The sequence below is a fragment of the Vigna radiata genome, chromosome 9, assembly GCF_000741045.1.
Source record: "Vigna radiata var. radiata cultivar VC1973A chromosome 9, Vradiata_ver6, whole genome shotgun sequence".
Taxonomy (NCBI): Eukaryota; Viridiplantae; Streptophyta; class Magnoliopsida; order Fabales; family Fabaceae; genus Vigna; species Vigna radiata.
Window position 1 is genome coordinate 10440367 of NC_028359.1, and position 17831 is coordinate 10458197.

The following is a 17831-nucleotide window of genomic DNA, read 5'->3' on the forward strand; positions in this document are numbered from 1 at the left end:
GTTTGATCCATACATTCATTACGATAACTTCCATATTGACTACAACACTAAACAAATACAAAAGATTGCAACACTAAAATGTAAATTAAAACACAAATAGAGTTCTTCATGTCCACAAACAATGATAAACACCACATTTCAAGGGTTAGGAGGAGCGTTATCAAAGCGCATGCGCAAGTGCTCCAGTTCCTCCTCCATGCTTCCAATGGCCATTTCGATGTTTCCAAATTGAGTTGTGAAGTTGTCAAATCTTGTTTCCATTGTGTTGTCCATTTGACCTAAACGCGTGTCGAATGCATCCAATCTACTGCCAACGAATGCCTGCATTTGGTCTATGCGGTTCATTACATCAGTCAGTGTTATAGAAGAATTGCCTTCATCGTGATGTTCATCTTCTATGCCTTCCCCTTCTTCTTGAACATTGGGGGGAATTTCTTTTGGAACCCACAGTCCGTCTTCATTTTCGACATAACCAAATGATCCTAGAGATTCATATCCCATCCTTTGGATATTATTTTGATCTTACACTTGTGTAAATTTTGTACAAGGTTTTGATGTTCAGCAGAAGCCCAGTCATACAAACATAAACTGTCTAAATCATCTAACACTGAACAAGGCATGTTACAAACATGTATGGACTTCTTAGGGAAATAAAATGTAACCAAACAAATAAAAATGTATAACCTACAAACTACATCTACATCTACGGCCTCATCCCTTACAATCAAATCAAACATGTCAATTAGGTCCTCCTTTGTCGTGGTACTCGGATTAAACATGTCACCAAGCAAACCCACAACACATTCATCAAACGGTACATCTAGACCACCTAAGTCTAAACCGGTGGCCATGAAAACATCAACAGGATTAAAAGGCACTAAATGTTGACACACCCTAAAACTCAAATCTTTCCCCACCCAACTTTTTACCATCAACCTCAACAATTGTATGTTTACTTCAATAGGGTTCATAAGGTTCAAACAACACTTAAATGGCGTCATATTAATACGGTCTATATGCGGTTGTCGTAGTTTGGTGTTCATTTCTAGAATCTTGACGGAATCCATGAATATCTGAAGTCTCCACTACAAAACAATTACAAAACATACAATAAATACTAACAAAACACCTTATAAATCATCCCTGACAATAAATGATTCAATATTCGAAATGTAAGTCTTACACTTTGTCTTCTTCGTGGCATTGCTCCTACAAAGATAGCAATGTGGACAGAAATAGTTAGGTTTCCCTAAAATTAAAAACTTTTGCAAATAACAAATGGACCANAATACCCAACCTTCGAAAAACCCTCAGAAACGGAGAACGAATGTGAGGCAACGACACCCAACGAACGAGAAAACGATTCCGACAGCCAAGAGTCCGACAACNAGATTAGCAACCTTCCGAGAGCAAGATTCGGAGAGCAGAAAACACCACGATTCCGATTCCACAGTGAGAAGGCAAAAGCGCAAGAGAGCGAGAAGGAGAAACAGAGCAAGAGAGCGAGAAGGCAAAAGGGCAAAGTCTGAAACTGTGCTCAATGAAAGGCGCCAACTCTAAAATTTTCATTCGAAAACCATTACCCAAAGTACCTCTCACTTCCCATTATACCCCTCACTTAAGTGACATTCTCTCACCGTTTTTCAGCCACTAAGGACACGCCATGTGGCGTTGTCAAAAGTGTGTCAAAAAACGTTGTCAACAAAACATTTTCGAAATATAAAATATAAATGGTATTTGACTATGGGTGACTGATAACACACATCGAGACTGCATCTAAAACATATTAATCTTTAACATTATTGCGTTGAAGAATTGACTTCAATTCCTTCTATGGAGTTTGCATCTTCTTCTTTATCATCATCATCTTCGTCCTTCTTAACATCAGAATCCCATTTCATACACGATGTCTTCATCAACTTTGGTGGAGAAGACATCGGTAAAAGGTTTGTTTCTCATCTCCACTCTGTACTTTTACAAGCTCAAGTCAAAACTTTTATTAGCCAGGAGAATCTGCATGAGGGAATGAAGCTGGAAGAGCACATGAGAGCAATAGGACACACTAANGTTACAATAATCGTTTTCTCCAAATCATACACTGAATCTGCTTGCTCTCTTCTTGAGCTTGAAAAAATCATTGAATGCTACGAAACATTTGGCCAAATAGTTGTGCCCGTATTTTACGAGATTGAACCATCGAATGTACGTTATCCGAAGGATGATTTTGGAAGAGCGTTGGAAGAAGCTGCTCACAAAAGCTATTCAGGAGAACAACTGAAACATGCGTTGTCCAGGTGGAGGCTTGCACTCATCACAGCTGCAGGTATCCCGGGTTGGGATTTCAGAAATTTCAGGTAAACAAATGAATCCTTCCTTCTTTCTTTGGTTTGAGAGTGAATGAAGCATGTGTTAAGGTTATGATTTAATTTTGGTAACAAATTATCATCTTGAAGGCATGATGCTGAACTTGTAGACATAATTGTTAGCCGCGTCAAGACATTACTGGACTATAAAGACTTGTTTATTACCGAATATCCAGTTGGATTAGAGTCCCGCGTGGAAGACGTGATTAAATGTATTGAAAATGAATCCAGCAAAGTGTGTATGATAGGAATATGGGGAATTGGAGGATCAGGTAAAACAACCATAGCCAAAGCCATCTATAATCGAATTTATCGTCAATTCATTGGTAAGAGTTTTATTGAGTTTAATCGTTATCAAGGCCATGTTGCTTTGCAACAAAATCTTCTTTCTAATGTCCTAAAATCCAAGTTGAAGGTGGCAAGCGTTGAGATTGGAAGAACTATGGTCCAGAATGGATTTTCTCGAAAAAAGTTCCTCCTTGTGCTTGATGACGTGAATAGCTCTGGCCAATTTGAAAACCTATACGGGAGTTATAGATGGTTCGGTCAAGGCTCTGTGATAATAATTACAAGTAGAAATGTTAGCCTGCTGAACCGACTCGAAGTTAATTATGTTTATCAAACGCATCCTTTGAACGAAAATGAGTCACTTGAGCTTTTTAGTTGGCATGCCTTTAAAGAAGCAAAACCAAGAAAAGAATGGAGTTTACTCGCAAGAAACGTCGTTGTTTATTGTGGAGGACTACCGCTAACTCTTCAATTCCTTGGTTCTTATTTATATGATAGGACAATAGAAGTGTGGGAAAGTGTATTGTTGAAACTACAAAGAATTCCCCCGGATGAACTTCTGAGCGTATTAAAAATATGTTTTGAAGATTTACGTGATACGGAAAAGGATATATTTCTGGATGTATGTTGTTTCTTTGTTGGCAAAGAAAGAGACTATGTGACAGAGATATTAAATGACTGTGGACTACATGCTGATATTGGAATAACAGTTCTCATACAGCGTGGCCTCATAAAAGTTGAAAGGAACAACAAACTTCAAGTGCATCCTTTGTTACAACACATGGGAAGAGAAATTATTCGTCAAGAATGCCCAGAGAAACCGGGAAAAAGGAGTCGATTGTGGTTTCAGGATGACGTAAAAGATGTACTGATACATAATACTGTAAGAACATTATTTATATAATTTTGAAACTTGTTTTGAAATGTTTTTTTTCTAAGTGTAATGCATGTGTTGTTAACTTGTTAAACTCAACGTTAAGTATCAATAATCAACAATTATTTATGGATTTCTCAATTGTTTATCTTTGCTACATTCATCACAGGGGACGGAAGCTATCAAGGGATTGTCCCTGAAACTGCATTCAACAAGCAGAGATTGCTTCAAAGCTCATTCTTTCAAGAAAATGAAGAGACTAAGACTGCTACAACTTGATCATGGACAACTTAGTGGAGACTATGGACACATTTCTGAACAACTGAGATGTATTTGTTGGCGGGGGTTTCCATATAAACACATTCCAAGCAACTTTCATTTGCAAAATGTAATTGCAATGGATTTAAAGCATAGTCATCTTCAACTCCTCTGGAAACAACCCCAGGTATTCTTTACAACCTTTTCTTTTAAAACTACTAGGTTAATTAACTATTGGTTCCAATTCTAACTATTGCATTCTTTTTACATTTACTTTCCTAATCTTTTGTAAACTATCTTTGTAGGTTTTGGAGCGGTTAAAATTCCTTAATCTTAGTCACTCCAAATACCTGATACAAACACCTGACTTTTCAGGACTACCAAGTCTTGAACAGCTCATTCTAAAAGATTGTCCAAGTTTGCTCAAGGTACACCAATCCATTGCTGATCTCTCCAATATAGTATTGATAAATTTGAAGGATTGCACAAGTCTAAGCTATCTCCCAAGAGAGATATATAAGTTGACATCTTTAAAAACTCTCATCCTATCTGGTTGTTCGAAGCTTAGGCCATTGGAAAAGATATAATGCAGGTTGAATCCTTTTTAACTATAATTGCTGAGAATAGAACACTGAAACAAACATCCTTTTAAATTATAAGCTAAAAAATTATCAGATATAAATCCCGACGTTGAATTTGAAGGGTTATTGGTAAATATTTTCTTTTATACTCCACTTGTCATCTTTATTTTTTTTTTTGTTTTAGTTGTTGAATAAAGTTTTAGTCAAAATAAATGTTCCTAAATAATAACGCTAAATTAGTTTTCGAGAATCTCAATTAGCTTTTTTGGTTACTGCAAGTATTATAAGTAATTGACCGTGCATATTGAAAATAATAACGATCACTTTTATTTCAACTCGTATATTCTATCTCTTTCAGAATTTTATTTCCTCTTTTTTGTTTTGCTACCTAATATTATTCTATAAAACTGCTATTGGTATCATAAGAACTCAACGTTATTCAGAATGAGATGAACCAATATAATTACTATTGAATGATTCAACTTTTTTGCTACACATACATTACTTTTAAATATGTTTTTTTATCCTTGAAAAATTATGTTTAGTTTCTTGACTAAATTATAAAATATTTATTTCATGTATCATAAAACATCATTGGTTAGGTTCAATATAAAATATTAATGATATCCATTTGAATAAATTTTGAGTGATGAATAATTTATTGTCCTTGGTTATCGTGACATTGCAGAACGAATGTTTAGAGGATAGGTTAAATATTTTGCCAAGACATTAATAAATGTAGTCTCAGCAAACATTGATATGTTAAAAAATAGAACGCCATGAAGCAACAAAACAAAGTAACATCCAACATCCTTGATATAGAACGGATTTTGAACTTCGGAGTATAAGGAAGGAAAGATGAGTAGTCCTGAATGATTAAGAGCATATGCTTTGTGTACACTAATTATGTGTCAAGTGTTCATACATTAGAAGGTGAGGAAAGCATTATGGCAAAATTTTCTTTAATGAATTTGAGTTAGGGACAAACAGCCACTTTGAATTTGATTGAAATATCATGTTTAAACCTTGTTTTGAAAAAACACACCAGCCTGAAAAATGTTTATATTACCTTCCTCACTGAAAGGAAAAAGATGAAAAAATGTGTGTGAATTAGAAAGAAACACATGAACCAAAATGACTGAGTGAAAAAGTTGACATACCAAAAAGAAAGAATTATCAAATAAAGATTGGAAAAAGTACAACAAAAATTCTTGAAATTTTTTTGATGGAAAGTTAGAAATGAAAATTAGTCCATCAGTAATTTGAATTATTAACAGATTTTATCAATGAATTTTAAAATTTCAATTACTAACCGACTTATTATCGATGAATTTTAGAGATAGAAATTTTTTTCGATAATACATATTTCATTTGTCGACAGATATTTCCAAAGGTAAAATCCGTCTATAACTTTAAGCCTTAAAATTCCTCACTAATTTAAAATTTCTATTACGATGAACTTTTTTATTAATAAATTTGTTGATAAAAAGAGTGACAAATTTTTCACCCAAATATGCAATGTATATGAAAAGTTGAACCTAAAACGTTCACCATTTTTCTTCAAGATATCACATGTGAAGGTGCAAAGATTAATTTTAGAGAGGTGCACGAAGTAAAATCCATAAGAAACCCATATTCCTCTTTTTCAATTTAGAAACCGCCAAGGGTTTCTTCTCCAATAACTCCACATAGAAACCCTAGCCAACACTAGAGTCAACCATCATGTGTCCTTATTTGGCCAAAGCCTCTTTTGGCGTGCGTGGTGTCAGATGTCGTGATCAGTGACAAAGAAGAAGGAAGGTCGAAATTACTATGACAGTTACATGATGGACTTGCTCATTGTTTCGTCATTGTCAAGGACTTGAATCAACTGGGCTTGGCAATGATGTAATCCAGACATGAAACCGTGAAAGAACCACCACGCTACACACCATCGTTCAACATCAGATCTCTATGAGCCACCCGACCACCATTTGCACCAACCACATAAATATGAACCTAACAAATGCGAAAGCATATGTGAGCTTCACCATGACCCCAGTTCACACATCATAGAACGTACTGATCCAGCATCAATGTTCACCATCAAACTTTCATTGTAGCACCTTGAAGATGAAAATCGCGAGCCACACATAATCACCACAGATCGAACTAACTTGATCTTCCCTTCCTCTGATACCTTCTGATTTTCCATTTTTGATTAGTTTTTATTTACTTTTTTTTTTGTTTTAGGTTTCGAATAAAGATGTGCTCTCTCCTTTGAGGTGTGGTGCCTGTGCAGAGGAACACTAGTGGAAAAATTTCTTTTTATGACGGGTAAACATGACCTATTATGACGGATAACTTGGCATCGTAGTTCTGGGCATCATAATAGGTCCTGTGCATTTTATGACGGACAGAAAAGTCCATCATAATAGGTCCAGTGTATTATGACGGACTTTCTGTCACCTATCATAATAGGTGCAGTGTATTATGACAAATTTTCACTTATCCGTCATAATATAGCAACTTTACCTATCATAATATGTGACGTTTTATGACGATGATTCTTTCACCTATCATAATATGTAAAACATATTATGACAAGTAATTGTTCACCTACCATAATATATACTTTTCAAAAATAATCTTTTATTACATACATTGTTCACCTATCATAAAAACTTGTTTTATACAAAAATAATAATTCATTATTACATTTGGCATATTCATTCAATTTACAATTAATTTCCTGTGTTATAATCTTATCAATCAATTTATAATGAATATAACATGAAATGAATATATTCAATTAAACTAACATAATGAAATTCATTTCAAACATTAAATTGTGTAATAATATTTAATACATAATTTAATCCAAATATAACATTAACCTACACTACATTATAGTCAAGTTTCTACAATTTACTAACACTTAAATATTATAGAATTTTAAAGCAATAAAAGGCACGTAGGTATTTGATCAATATCTTTCCAGTAATTCCTGAACCTATATGTCTGAAAATACAAAACAGAAACAAAAGCATCAAGAACAGAAAGGAGATTAACTTCATTAGCATAAGAGCATTCAATTCCATGGTTTGGATTGTTTCTCACTTGGACTATGTGGTCCCTCAAAGAAGATGGGATGATTTCAAATTCTTTAAGTCATTGCGGGAAGGAAAGCTCCACCTTAGCAGTTTCAACAGGACCTCAGTTCTGAATACAAAATCACCCATTGGAGAAAGAAAAGAATATTTCTCTGCTTCTTCTGCACTTAAGCCTAGGAGACTGGTATCAACACGCTGCAGTTATCAAAGGTGATAGTGAATTAGCTTTGAACACTTCATATTTCATTTAATAACTGGGTCAGAAATGTGAGAGTTAAGGTAGAGCTAATGTACCATTGCATTCACGTCTACTTCATTTGGTTTACCTACAAACTCTGTAATCATCCCCTTCTATCAATTTTCATCAGCCCATGATCAGATGCACCGCTACAAGATAGCCCATAATAAGGTGATTTTCCTTGATTGTGTTTTGTAATAAAAGCAAACTTCACAAACTCCAAATCTGTAGTTCCATTCAACCCAACAACTCCAGAAAATTCCTACAAAATGGGAATTAAAAAGTTAGACCGCAAACAATGGCCTAAAGGATAAACCAATATCATTGTCTAATATGGGCATACCATATCATCAGATGTAAGTGTCCCTGTCTTGTCAAAACAACATATATCAACCTGTATGGCAAAGTATGTGCAAGAAATTATATAAAAAAATTGTCATATGATCTATATACCAAACAAGGTACATGAGTAGAAACGTTTTGACAGGCCTCCAGGTACCTTTCCAGCAAATGGTATCCGAAAAGGCTCTGTGCAAAAAATCCCACGCCGTGCCTGGGCAATAAGAGAAGTATTAACCGCTATCGATAATTCCATTGGTAACTCAGGAGGTATCACAGAAGTAACAATAAGTGAACAACTTAGTATTAGTTTATACTTGCTCCTTGTGGGATCTTCCAGCCCCTCCAAGCAAAAACATTAACAATTTATCAAGCCATATCACAATTGACGATTAAGATCATACCATCTAAACCATGCATCTGTAGAGCAGCATTACCTTAACAAGCACATAACCAGCAGCAATAAGAGCAAACACAACCAAGAATAAAATGAACAATCCACTTTCCCAACTATTGGCAGTGACCTAGTCAAATCATAAATAACAAGAAAAATCATCAAACCAACACTGAAATAAAAAAATTAGCCTCGATAAGGTTTATATCACTTTACCCTTTCTGTAGAGAATAAGATTGTTCGCATCAACTTTCCTTGACTTGTTTCAAAACCCGTTCTCAGGACAACAGCCAAGCAGCCACCGTTAGGAGTTTTAATAGTACACACTTCATAAGCACAGGACAGATCACCAAGAAATCAGTATGATGCATATTAAAAGATATTTTTATGGTAAAATAAAAAAATATATTTATAAAAATTTAGAAAACATATGCATATATGATTCATTCTTTGTATACCTTTAAACATGTGTTATGTTTTATATAGTAATTTAATACGATAACAAATAATATTAATGTTTACCATAATAAATTTGGTATTAAGATGTCTTTTCTTCTGCGTACCTGCATTATACAATTGAGTTTGAAGACAAATTTGACAGAGGAATGAAGTACAAGTGATTTTCAATATTATCAAATTTGAACTATCTGATGCTAAAAGGATCGGATACTTTTTATTAGAATTACTTCTACAGCACATGCAAGTCCCACTAAACGAGTCTAGTGTTGAATGTACAAGAGAGAAACTTGGTTTAAGGAATAATTTAAAAGCCATTAGTTTGAAAAGCATCACTTGTCAAAAGGTGAAATCATAACTTAAAATCATGTCACATTATTGTTTGATTGGCCACAACATGCAGTCACATTATTGCCTATGAATTAACAAAGTTCAAATACAGAAGTTTATCCACTTAATATTGTATGAATTGTTGTCAAGGTTTAGAGAAATTACCCAGACATTCCCTTCTCAATAATGAATGCAGTAATGCCTTTTGACCCAGCAGTTATGTCTGTTTTAGCATAGACAACCTGGTTCAATTAAACACAATCAAATATGTGCTATACATTTTCAGCATGTGTCTGAATTATTTATTAAGATCTAGTTTTATATTAACACAATCAATGTTTCTTCATATATAGGCAAAGAAACTAATCAGAAACACAAAAATTGATTTTCTTAGACCANTGAATAAATAGAAAATATGCTATCCACGTTAAATATAAGTTCCATGGTGTACTTGGAATCCAAGCCTTATGATAACATACTAGCTTAGCATTTTCTCCCTCACTTTTTGATACGTTCATAGTGTAATAAGGTCTTCCGAACATTTTTGTAGTAAGGGAAGAATTGATTGAGTATGGATTAAGAAAATAGAATGGAATAACGTTACAACCCAACCATTAACATTCACTCAATAGTTTCTATCACATACTTTCAATCATCAACAGAATTTTGAAAAACATTTCAGAAAATGTTAAATGTTAACCAAACATGCCTTTTAATTCTACAATCTCTGAAATTAAATTACTATTAATAATTCTATATAACTTGTAAACGAAGAGTTTTAATATCCAATGCTAATTGTTTATTATTTAATGAACTACTAACTCAAACTATTTTGACTGTTTAACCGATACTCAAATACCTTAACACTTTCACACACACACACATATATATATATATATATATATATATATATATATATATATATATATATATCATCCTCAGGCAAGGAGGTAATATGTTTATGATTATGATTTACTTAATTAACTTTCATTTGACAATAATTATTTTTAAAATATAAAATGAACCAACAAATTATATTTTAAAACAAACTGAATTAATTAAATACACGCTCAATCAGATATAGAACATTATACAATCAGCATCATGGTTGCAAAATCGTTTTCTAATATAAACAAAGGATTTATGATTGGTTCTTTCGTTCCATAAAAGTGATCAACCAACTCCATTTCCATTTTGATTTATTCACCTTATAATATTGATATATGCATTAATTATGCTATCTGTAAGACAGTGCTGGGCCATATAAAAATAACTCAGAGGAGACATACAATGAAGTAATATGACAGTATCAGTTCTAGATATGTTTCACCATTAAAGAACTCACCAGTAAATTTATCAAAATTTTTATTGAATTTTCCACTTTCGTTAACCAGGTCCATCATTTGCTGCCTGCAAACCCATGATTAGTTTGAGATTATTCTTTATATATTCAGAGTGTAATTTGACAAGTTAAAGATAAAGCACCTAACCTAGACAAAGGATTATTATCACAACCAAGGAAAATCTGTCCACAAAATTTTTTCTTTAATATTGCAACTGCAAGGGAGGCTGCATCCTGTCGTGGAAACATAAAAAAATGAGCACCGGTTCTAACCTCATCATAAAACAAAGCTAAATACATTAAGAAAACAAAAATATGTTGAAGAAAACAGATAGGACGACCTCATTTAGAATACATAGGCTCAAGGTTTCTTAGATAATGTGATAATTACAAACATATCTTCATATTTGAGATATTAGTTTTTACTTGAGCCTTGCATTTTATATTTGTTTAAAACCAAGCAGCTATTGCATATAATATGCAGATTTTTCCAAAGCAACGCATAATAATCACAAAGCAAATATCATCAAAATTTAATTACCATATCAAATGCACATTCAACAGAGTCTAAACAAACAATATACTCTTGAAGCAAACATACAGAACATTGTTGCTCTGTTTGACATTGGTTGTAACCCCCAAAAAACGAAAGTCACAAATTAATCTAAAACATAGCCGTGATTGATATTGATAGTGTGTGGTACGTAAAGTTTGGGAATCCTAAGTGAAACCCAACACGTCTAATAGAAGAAAAATAGCAAACAATTAATAGAAGAAAATCATAACAAATTAGGAAAAACCAAATTAATAAAACCTACTTCGTCAGACTTCGGAGATTTCGACGAACAGCAGAGGCAGAAGCACAACCACAGTGCTTTCAGTTCGCACGGAGATATCGACGAACACGTCTACCCCTAACCTAGCTCTCCTTCTTTCTATAGCCTAAACCACAACTACAGTCGCGTGGAGGGAGTGTTCTCGGAGTGTTCGGAGGGAGGAGTCCTGAGAAATTAGAGATGCGTGGTGTGGGAGTGCCGAGAAATTAGAGATGCATGGTGTTGATGCTGCTTTAGACACGAAGGAAGAGGCGAAGAGGGGAGTGTTCGGAGCTTTAGAGACGAAGAACGGGAGAGAAACGAAATGAAGGAAAAGTTGAAATGAAATTAGGGAAATGTGAAAAATTAGAAAGGATAACTGATTTCTAAAAGTCCATTATAATAGGTTATGGACTTATTTACAACTTTGTCACCACGTTTCATATTATAACTGATTTAGAAAAATTCATTATAATAGGTCCTACACTTATTTACAAACTTGCCACTGCATTTCATATTATAACTGATTTACAAAAGTGCGTTATAATATCAACCTATTATAACGAATAATTTTTATCTGTTATAATAGAGTCGTTATAAAAACCTATTTTTTCCACTAGTGGAAGTTAAGACGAATATAGAAAAAAAAAATGGAAAGTTAAAACAACGAAGTTCAAGCACCTCTTCTGCAAGATCCTTAGCTGCAGTTCATACAATTAGTTTTTTTTCGCTTTTACCTGGGCTGCTAGACTACCATGCTTATCCTTTAAATACAGTACTTGGTCTTTGTTGTGACTTTGGCAAGTGTATCAAATCGTTTCAAGTAATAAAACCGGTAAGACCATATATCGTTTCCCAAGAGACTCGTGTCACCAAACTATTGTATAATTTCCAACTAACTTAGACTAAAGAATGATTCCATAATTTGGGTTTTAGTGCAATTAATATGCCAATGTCAATATACTAATTTGCTCAAACCCAATCCCTTGGTAAAGAGAGCCTATACTTCCTCATTAGGCTCCAATCCCTTGAAAAACCTAACAATTATTTCCACATTAAGAATTGAGATTTAAGACAACCAAAGTTCCTAATTCTATCCCTAATACTATTTCCTTTAGGTGTTTAATCCAAATCTAGATTTACCCAACATTTTCCAATATCAAGCAAACCCTAGAATCATGTCATGAGTAGCAACTTCACAACAAGCATTAAAAGAAGGAATTAAACACTAACAATCAATGAAAGATGCATATATTCATTCAAAACATAGTAATTTACATAAGAGTTCAGTGGTTACATCAATCTCCCAACAACAATGAAACTAGCTCTCCATGAATGGAGAGGTCAAGCTTTCAACAATGGTGGAAATGGAAGAAGGAAGAACACCCAAGGATGAAGAAGGACTATTCCCACAGCTCCTAGCTCACTGTGGAAGGTTTGGCAAGTGCACCAAATCGTTTCAAGTAATAAAACCGGTAAGACAGGATATCGTTTCCCAAGAGACTCGATGCACTAGACAATCGTATAATTTCTAACTAACCTAGACTAAAGAATGCTTTCATAATTTGGGTTTTGGTGAAATTAAAGTAAATATGAAACATAAATGATAAAAGTGATCTTAGGTACTCAAACACTTTGAAATGGAAGGATTAGAAATGATATAGAATGATATTGTTGGGGGTATGATTTCACCTACATCACTCTTATGTATAGACAATCACTTCCTCTTCATTAAAATATCAATGTCAATCTACTAATTTACTCAAACTCCAATCCCTTGGTAGAAAGAGCCTAGACTTCCTCATTAGGCTCCAATCCCTTGGAAAACCTAACAATTAATTCCGCATTAAGAAATGAGATTTTAAGACAACCAAAGGTCCTAGTTCTATCCCTAGATTCTATTTCCTTTAGGTGTTTAACCCAAGTCAAGATTTACCCAACATTTCCCAACATCAAGTAAACCCTAAAATCATGTCATGGCTAGCAACTTCACAACAAGCATTAAGAAAAAGAATTAAACACTAACAATCAATGAAAGAGGCATATATTCATTCAAAACAAAGTGATTTACATAAGAGTTTAGTGGCTACATCAATCCCCTAACAATAATGGAACTAGCTCTCCATGAATGAAGAGCTCAAGCTTACAAAAATGGAGGAAGTGGAAGAAGAAAGAAGACCCAAGGATGAAGAAGGATTGTTCCCACAGCTCCTAGCTCGCCTCCAAGAGCTTCAAATGAGAGAAATCGTGTTTGGGCAGCAAAAGATCCAAAGCTCTTTGTGCATCCAAGTGAAAGAGGGCAAATCTGCCATGTCAGCAAAATTGGCGCTCAAGCCCCCCAAAAATGGGGCGCTCAGGCACGCGACTATCAACTGAGGCACTGGTGCACTGACGCTCGAGCCCCCCAAAACTGGGGCGCACAGGCGCACGTCAGTCACTCTTCAGGAGCTGATGCACTGGCGCTCAAGCCCCCCAAAGCTAGGGGGCTCGAGCCTAATTTCAGCAGAATTCTGATTCTTCGTTTTTGCTGCTTTTCTTGGTTTTCTTGGTTTCCAGTGCCTTCCTTTGATGCATAGACTTCTTCTAATTACCTTAAGCACATAAAAGCTAGGATTAGTGAACAAAATATCTCATTAAAGCTTGGGGTGCAACCACTTAATCAAACTAAAAGAAAACAAGGATTTACAAGGTAAAAAGTTAGGAAAGGGTTGACAATTTCTCTTGATTCATCACTGAAATCATGGTAAAATATGTCATTATCACTCACCTCCAAGAGCTCCAAATCAGAGGAATCGTGTCTGGGCAGCCAAAGATACAAAGCTCTTCGCACCTCTGAGTTAAATAGGGCAAATCTTCCACGTCAGCAAAGTTGGCGTTCAAGCCTCCAGAACGAGGGGAGTTGAGGCACGCGACAGTGATGATGCACTAGCACTCAAGCCCCCTTAAGCCAGGGGTGCCTTGGTTTCCTTTTTGCTATTTTTCTTGCTTTCCTTGGTTTCCAGTGCCTTCATTTAATGCATAAACTTCTTCCCACTACTTTAAGCACATAAAAGCAGGGATTAGTGATCAAAATATCTCATTAAAGCTTAAGGTGCAACCACTTAACAAACTAAAAGAAAACTAGGATTTACAAGGTAAAAAGTTAATAAAGGGTTGACATTTTCTCTTGATTCATTACTGAAATCATGGTAAAATATGTCATTATCAGTCTTTCATAAAAAATAAATTACCTCTTTCAATTATTTGACCCATGCTTAAATATTGCGCTTTAGCTCAGGAACGTAATAAACGTCAATAATCACTCTAACTCGTCCATCCTTCTACATATGTCGGATTGTTCCACGCCCTTTCACGACCACCTTGAAGTCATCTCCGAAATACACAAATTTGGCCTCCACCTTGGTGAGTTTATAAAAAAAGTTCTCATTTCCACACATGTGATTACTTACTCCAGTATCTAAATACCATATTAAGTTGGTAGAAATCTCCTCATCCTTTGATTTCAAGCATGGTCCAACATCCAAATTCTTCACCTTCAACTCTGAGATCTTTTACGTCAACAAAATCCTCGTTTCTTCTTCATCTTCTTCTTCCATAAGAAGGTTTCTCTCACTTTTCTTTTTAGCTCGACAAAACTTAGCAATGTGACCGAACTTACCACAATTAGCACTTTCTCAATCTACATTTGTTTGCATAATGATCATGATTGCCACACTTAAAACACTTCACTCTTGACCAATCTTCTCGGCCTTTCCCTTGTCCTCAATCACGCCAGCTGACCGGTTTGCTCTTCACAATCATTCTCAAAAGTACCTCGGCCACGTCCACCTCATCCTCGGCCTTGAGGACCTCTTTTTCTGTGCTTGTAGTGCTTGATCTTCGGGTTCCCTCTTTTTCTTCTTCTTCCTCAATTTTGGGCCTTTAATGACCTATTTAACTCCTCCACAGTGAGAGTTGACAAATCATTTTTCTCTTTAATAGTGACCACAATACTTTCAAAATCATCCGTCAGATTTCTCAAGATCTTTTTTGCAACCCGGTTAGGAGTAACCTCTTCTCCGTTCATTCCGAGTTGGTTGGCCATCTTCCATAATCGAGCTATAAACTCGACAACTCCCTCCTTTTCATCCATCTTCATATGTTCAAACTCTATTTTGAGAGGTTGTACTTGGACCTACTTTAGGCGAATATCTCCTTTGTATGTCACGTTTAGAATTTCCCATGCTTCTTTTGCTGACTTTACATTAGCTATTTTCTTGAATCCCGATTTATCCACTACATTATACAAAAATTACAAAGTCGATATGTCTTTCATCCGTGTCTTTTTCAGTACAACCGTCTAGTTCATTGTTTGATGCTCATCATTTGTAGGTTCATTTACCTGTCCTCCACTATGTCCCATACATCTGGGGATCTAAGAAGAACCTTCATCTACAAAGACCAATTTTGTCATAATTGATCTTTTTCGAAGTTGTGACACACTCATTTTGTTGACAACCTTTGTCATCTCTCTCAAAAAAACTCAAGCACTCACTTTTTCCCTCATGGTATTTGACTCTCCTCTCTCTCTTCTCTTGGTACTCAGAGCATAAAGCTCTGGTACCACTCTGTTAAAAATTCCCATGCACGCAATCTAATGTTTTTCGTAAAATTGAATATGCTCTTTCTATTCAATATTGATGGCTTTCAATAGCCACATAATAACTAGAAACATATCTATAAACTTATCTATTCAGTCAGATTCGCAGAATAATAATTGTATCTAACAAATATCATGACTGACCAAATATATCAATAAAAAATATAATTATGTTGGGAATTCAATTTTGATACCAACTCCCACATTGGATAGAAATGAGAAAGTAGAGTATTATATAAAGGTGAAAGACTCATTAACCCATTGCCTTAAAGTTTTTGGTAAAGAGTGGTGTCAATCCCTTATATAATTGGTCTCATATCTTATTAGCATTGTATCTCCCCGGTGAACTTCCTCCTCAAAATACCTAACACAAAAATACACTTAACATCCATCCATATTCACTCAAAAAACTCACGTGCCAACTTAAACACATCGGCTTGTCTCAATGTACTACCTCGTCCAACACCATACTCATCTAATCCCTATTACATGAATTCATCTTGTCTAGTCCTCCACTAAATAACTTCATTCTCTTAGTCCTTTAGGTGGAGCCAACCGTGAATAATTCAACATTTTAGACTCTTCTTCACGAATGCTTCATGTTTAACGAGTATTAGGCATTCTAATTTTCCTACTCTTCCTCGTATCTACTGACTCTTTCTTGAGTTTAGCTGATAAACGTCTAGTATTCTTAAAATGACTAAAATAATTTCACAAATCTAATACCATCTCTTTCATTCATGTTTTTCTTCTATTATTCTAAAATGCACTTTCTTTAAATATTCTCTCATAATCCTTCCTCTATTACTTGAACCTTATAGAATCTTATCTTATTTATAACACTTCAATAAGTTTTTACTTAGACAAACTTACATTAAATGTCTGATTTTTCTTAATACATTATTAATACTTCATCATATTACTTATTATTAACAACATCATTTCAAATAACATCCCCAAGATAAATGAATCAATGATTGTGGTTAGTATTTTTCCTAACTTTCTCATCATTTAATTACACTATTCTAAGAAAATTTTATTCAAACAAACCTAATCTTGGTTCATTCATATAATATAGTCTACTGATATATTTTATAACTGAACTATTATTCTTCTACAAACTTTATGTTTCTAGTTTTTTCGTTTCATATTTTACCATCAACTCTTTGTTGCTGTGTATATTAATACTTCGTTAGATTTCTAAGAGAATCATAACGTGTAAAAAATGTTTAAAAACTAAAACTAAAACAATATCATTTTATCACTATTCTTTTCATAGACGTTATCATTTTGACTTTACTTTGTTTTTTCTACTATGTTTTATGCTATGTCCTTACTTAATTAGACTTTTAATATGCGAAAATTAAACAAATTGATAACAAAATTTGTGAAAAAAAAAATCGTAAAGCAATGATAATTGAGTGATGAGGTATACCATTAAACCTATGACGATCATGTTTGTTTGTATTTATTTATTTATTTAAAAAAGGTTTTTAAACAAAATTAACCAATTTGTTTTCTAGATTATATGTTCCGAAAATTTTCACTAAGTTTTCTAAAATTTCTTTGAAAAGACTTTTAGAATAAAATTTTCTAAGCCAATGATTTGAGTTATAAAAAAGGCTTTCTGAAATAAGATTGCATTTTCGAAATATGAAATACATTTTAGAAAGTTTTTCGAAATAAGCTTTTTTTTTTTCTTCTTTATTTCAGATTTATTTCTTCTTCCTCTGCAATAGGCAGGATGATGAAAGGGACAACGGTGAAAATGTGGAACTGATAGTTTGATGCAATGATAAAGGATAATTTAGTCTTTTTCTAT

General features: G+C 34.2%; 2 protein-coding genes and 1 long non-coding RNA gene across 3 annotated transcripts; 2 read left to right on the plus strand and 1 right to left on the minus strand.

The window, feature by feature from the left end:
• The first annotated feature begins 1833 nt into the window (after positions 1-1833).
• LOC106773304 (TMV resistance protein N-like) lies at positions 1834-2388 on the plus strand. The gene has a single exon (XM_022786449.1). The coding sequence runs from the start codon at positions 1834-1836 to the stop codon at positions 2356-2358; it is 525 nt and encodes a 174-aa protein (XP_022642170.1). The 3' UTR covers positions 2359-2388.
• On the plus strand, positions 2363-4370 carry LOC111240495 (TMV resistance protein N-like). The gene is made up of 4 exons (XM_022785906.1): positions 2363-2385; positions 2454-3534; positions 3695-3970; positions 4089-4370. Exons 1-4 carry the CDS (start codon positions 2363-2365, stop codon positions 4368-4370), a joined length of 1662 nt encoding a protein of 553 aa, XP_022641627.1.
• A 3540-nt stretch (positions 4371-7910) lies between these two features.
• LOC106773990 lies at positions 7911-8303 on the minus strand. The gene is made up of 3 exons (XR_001376698.2): positions 8194-8303; positions 8038-8088; positions 7911-7956 (listed from the first exon to the last, which is right to left on the minus strand). It is a non-coding gene; the product is annotated as an uncharacterized LOC106773990 (long non-coding RNA).
• Between the last annotated feature and the right edge of the window lie 9528 nt (positions 8304-17831).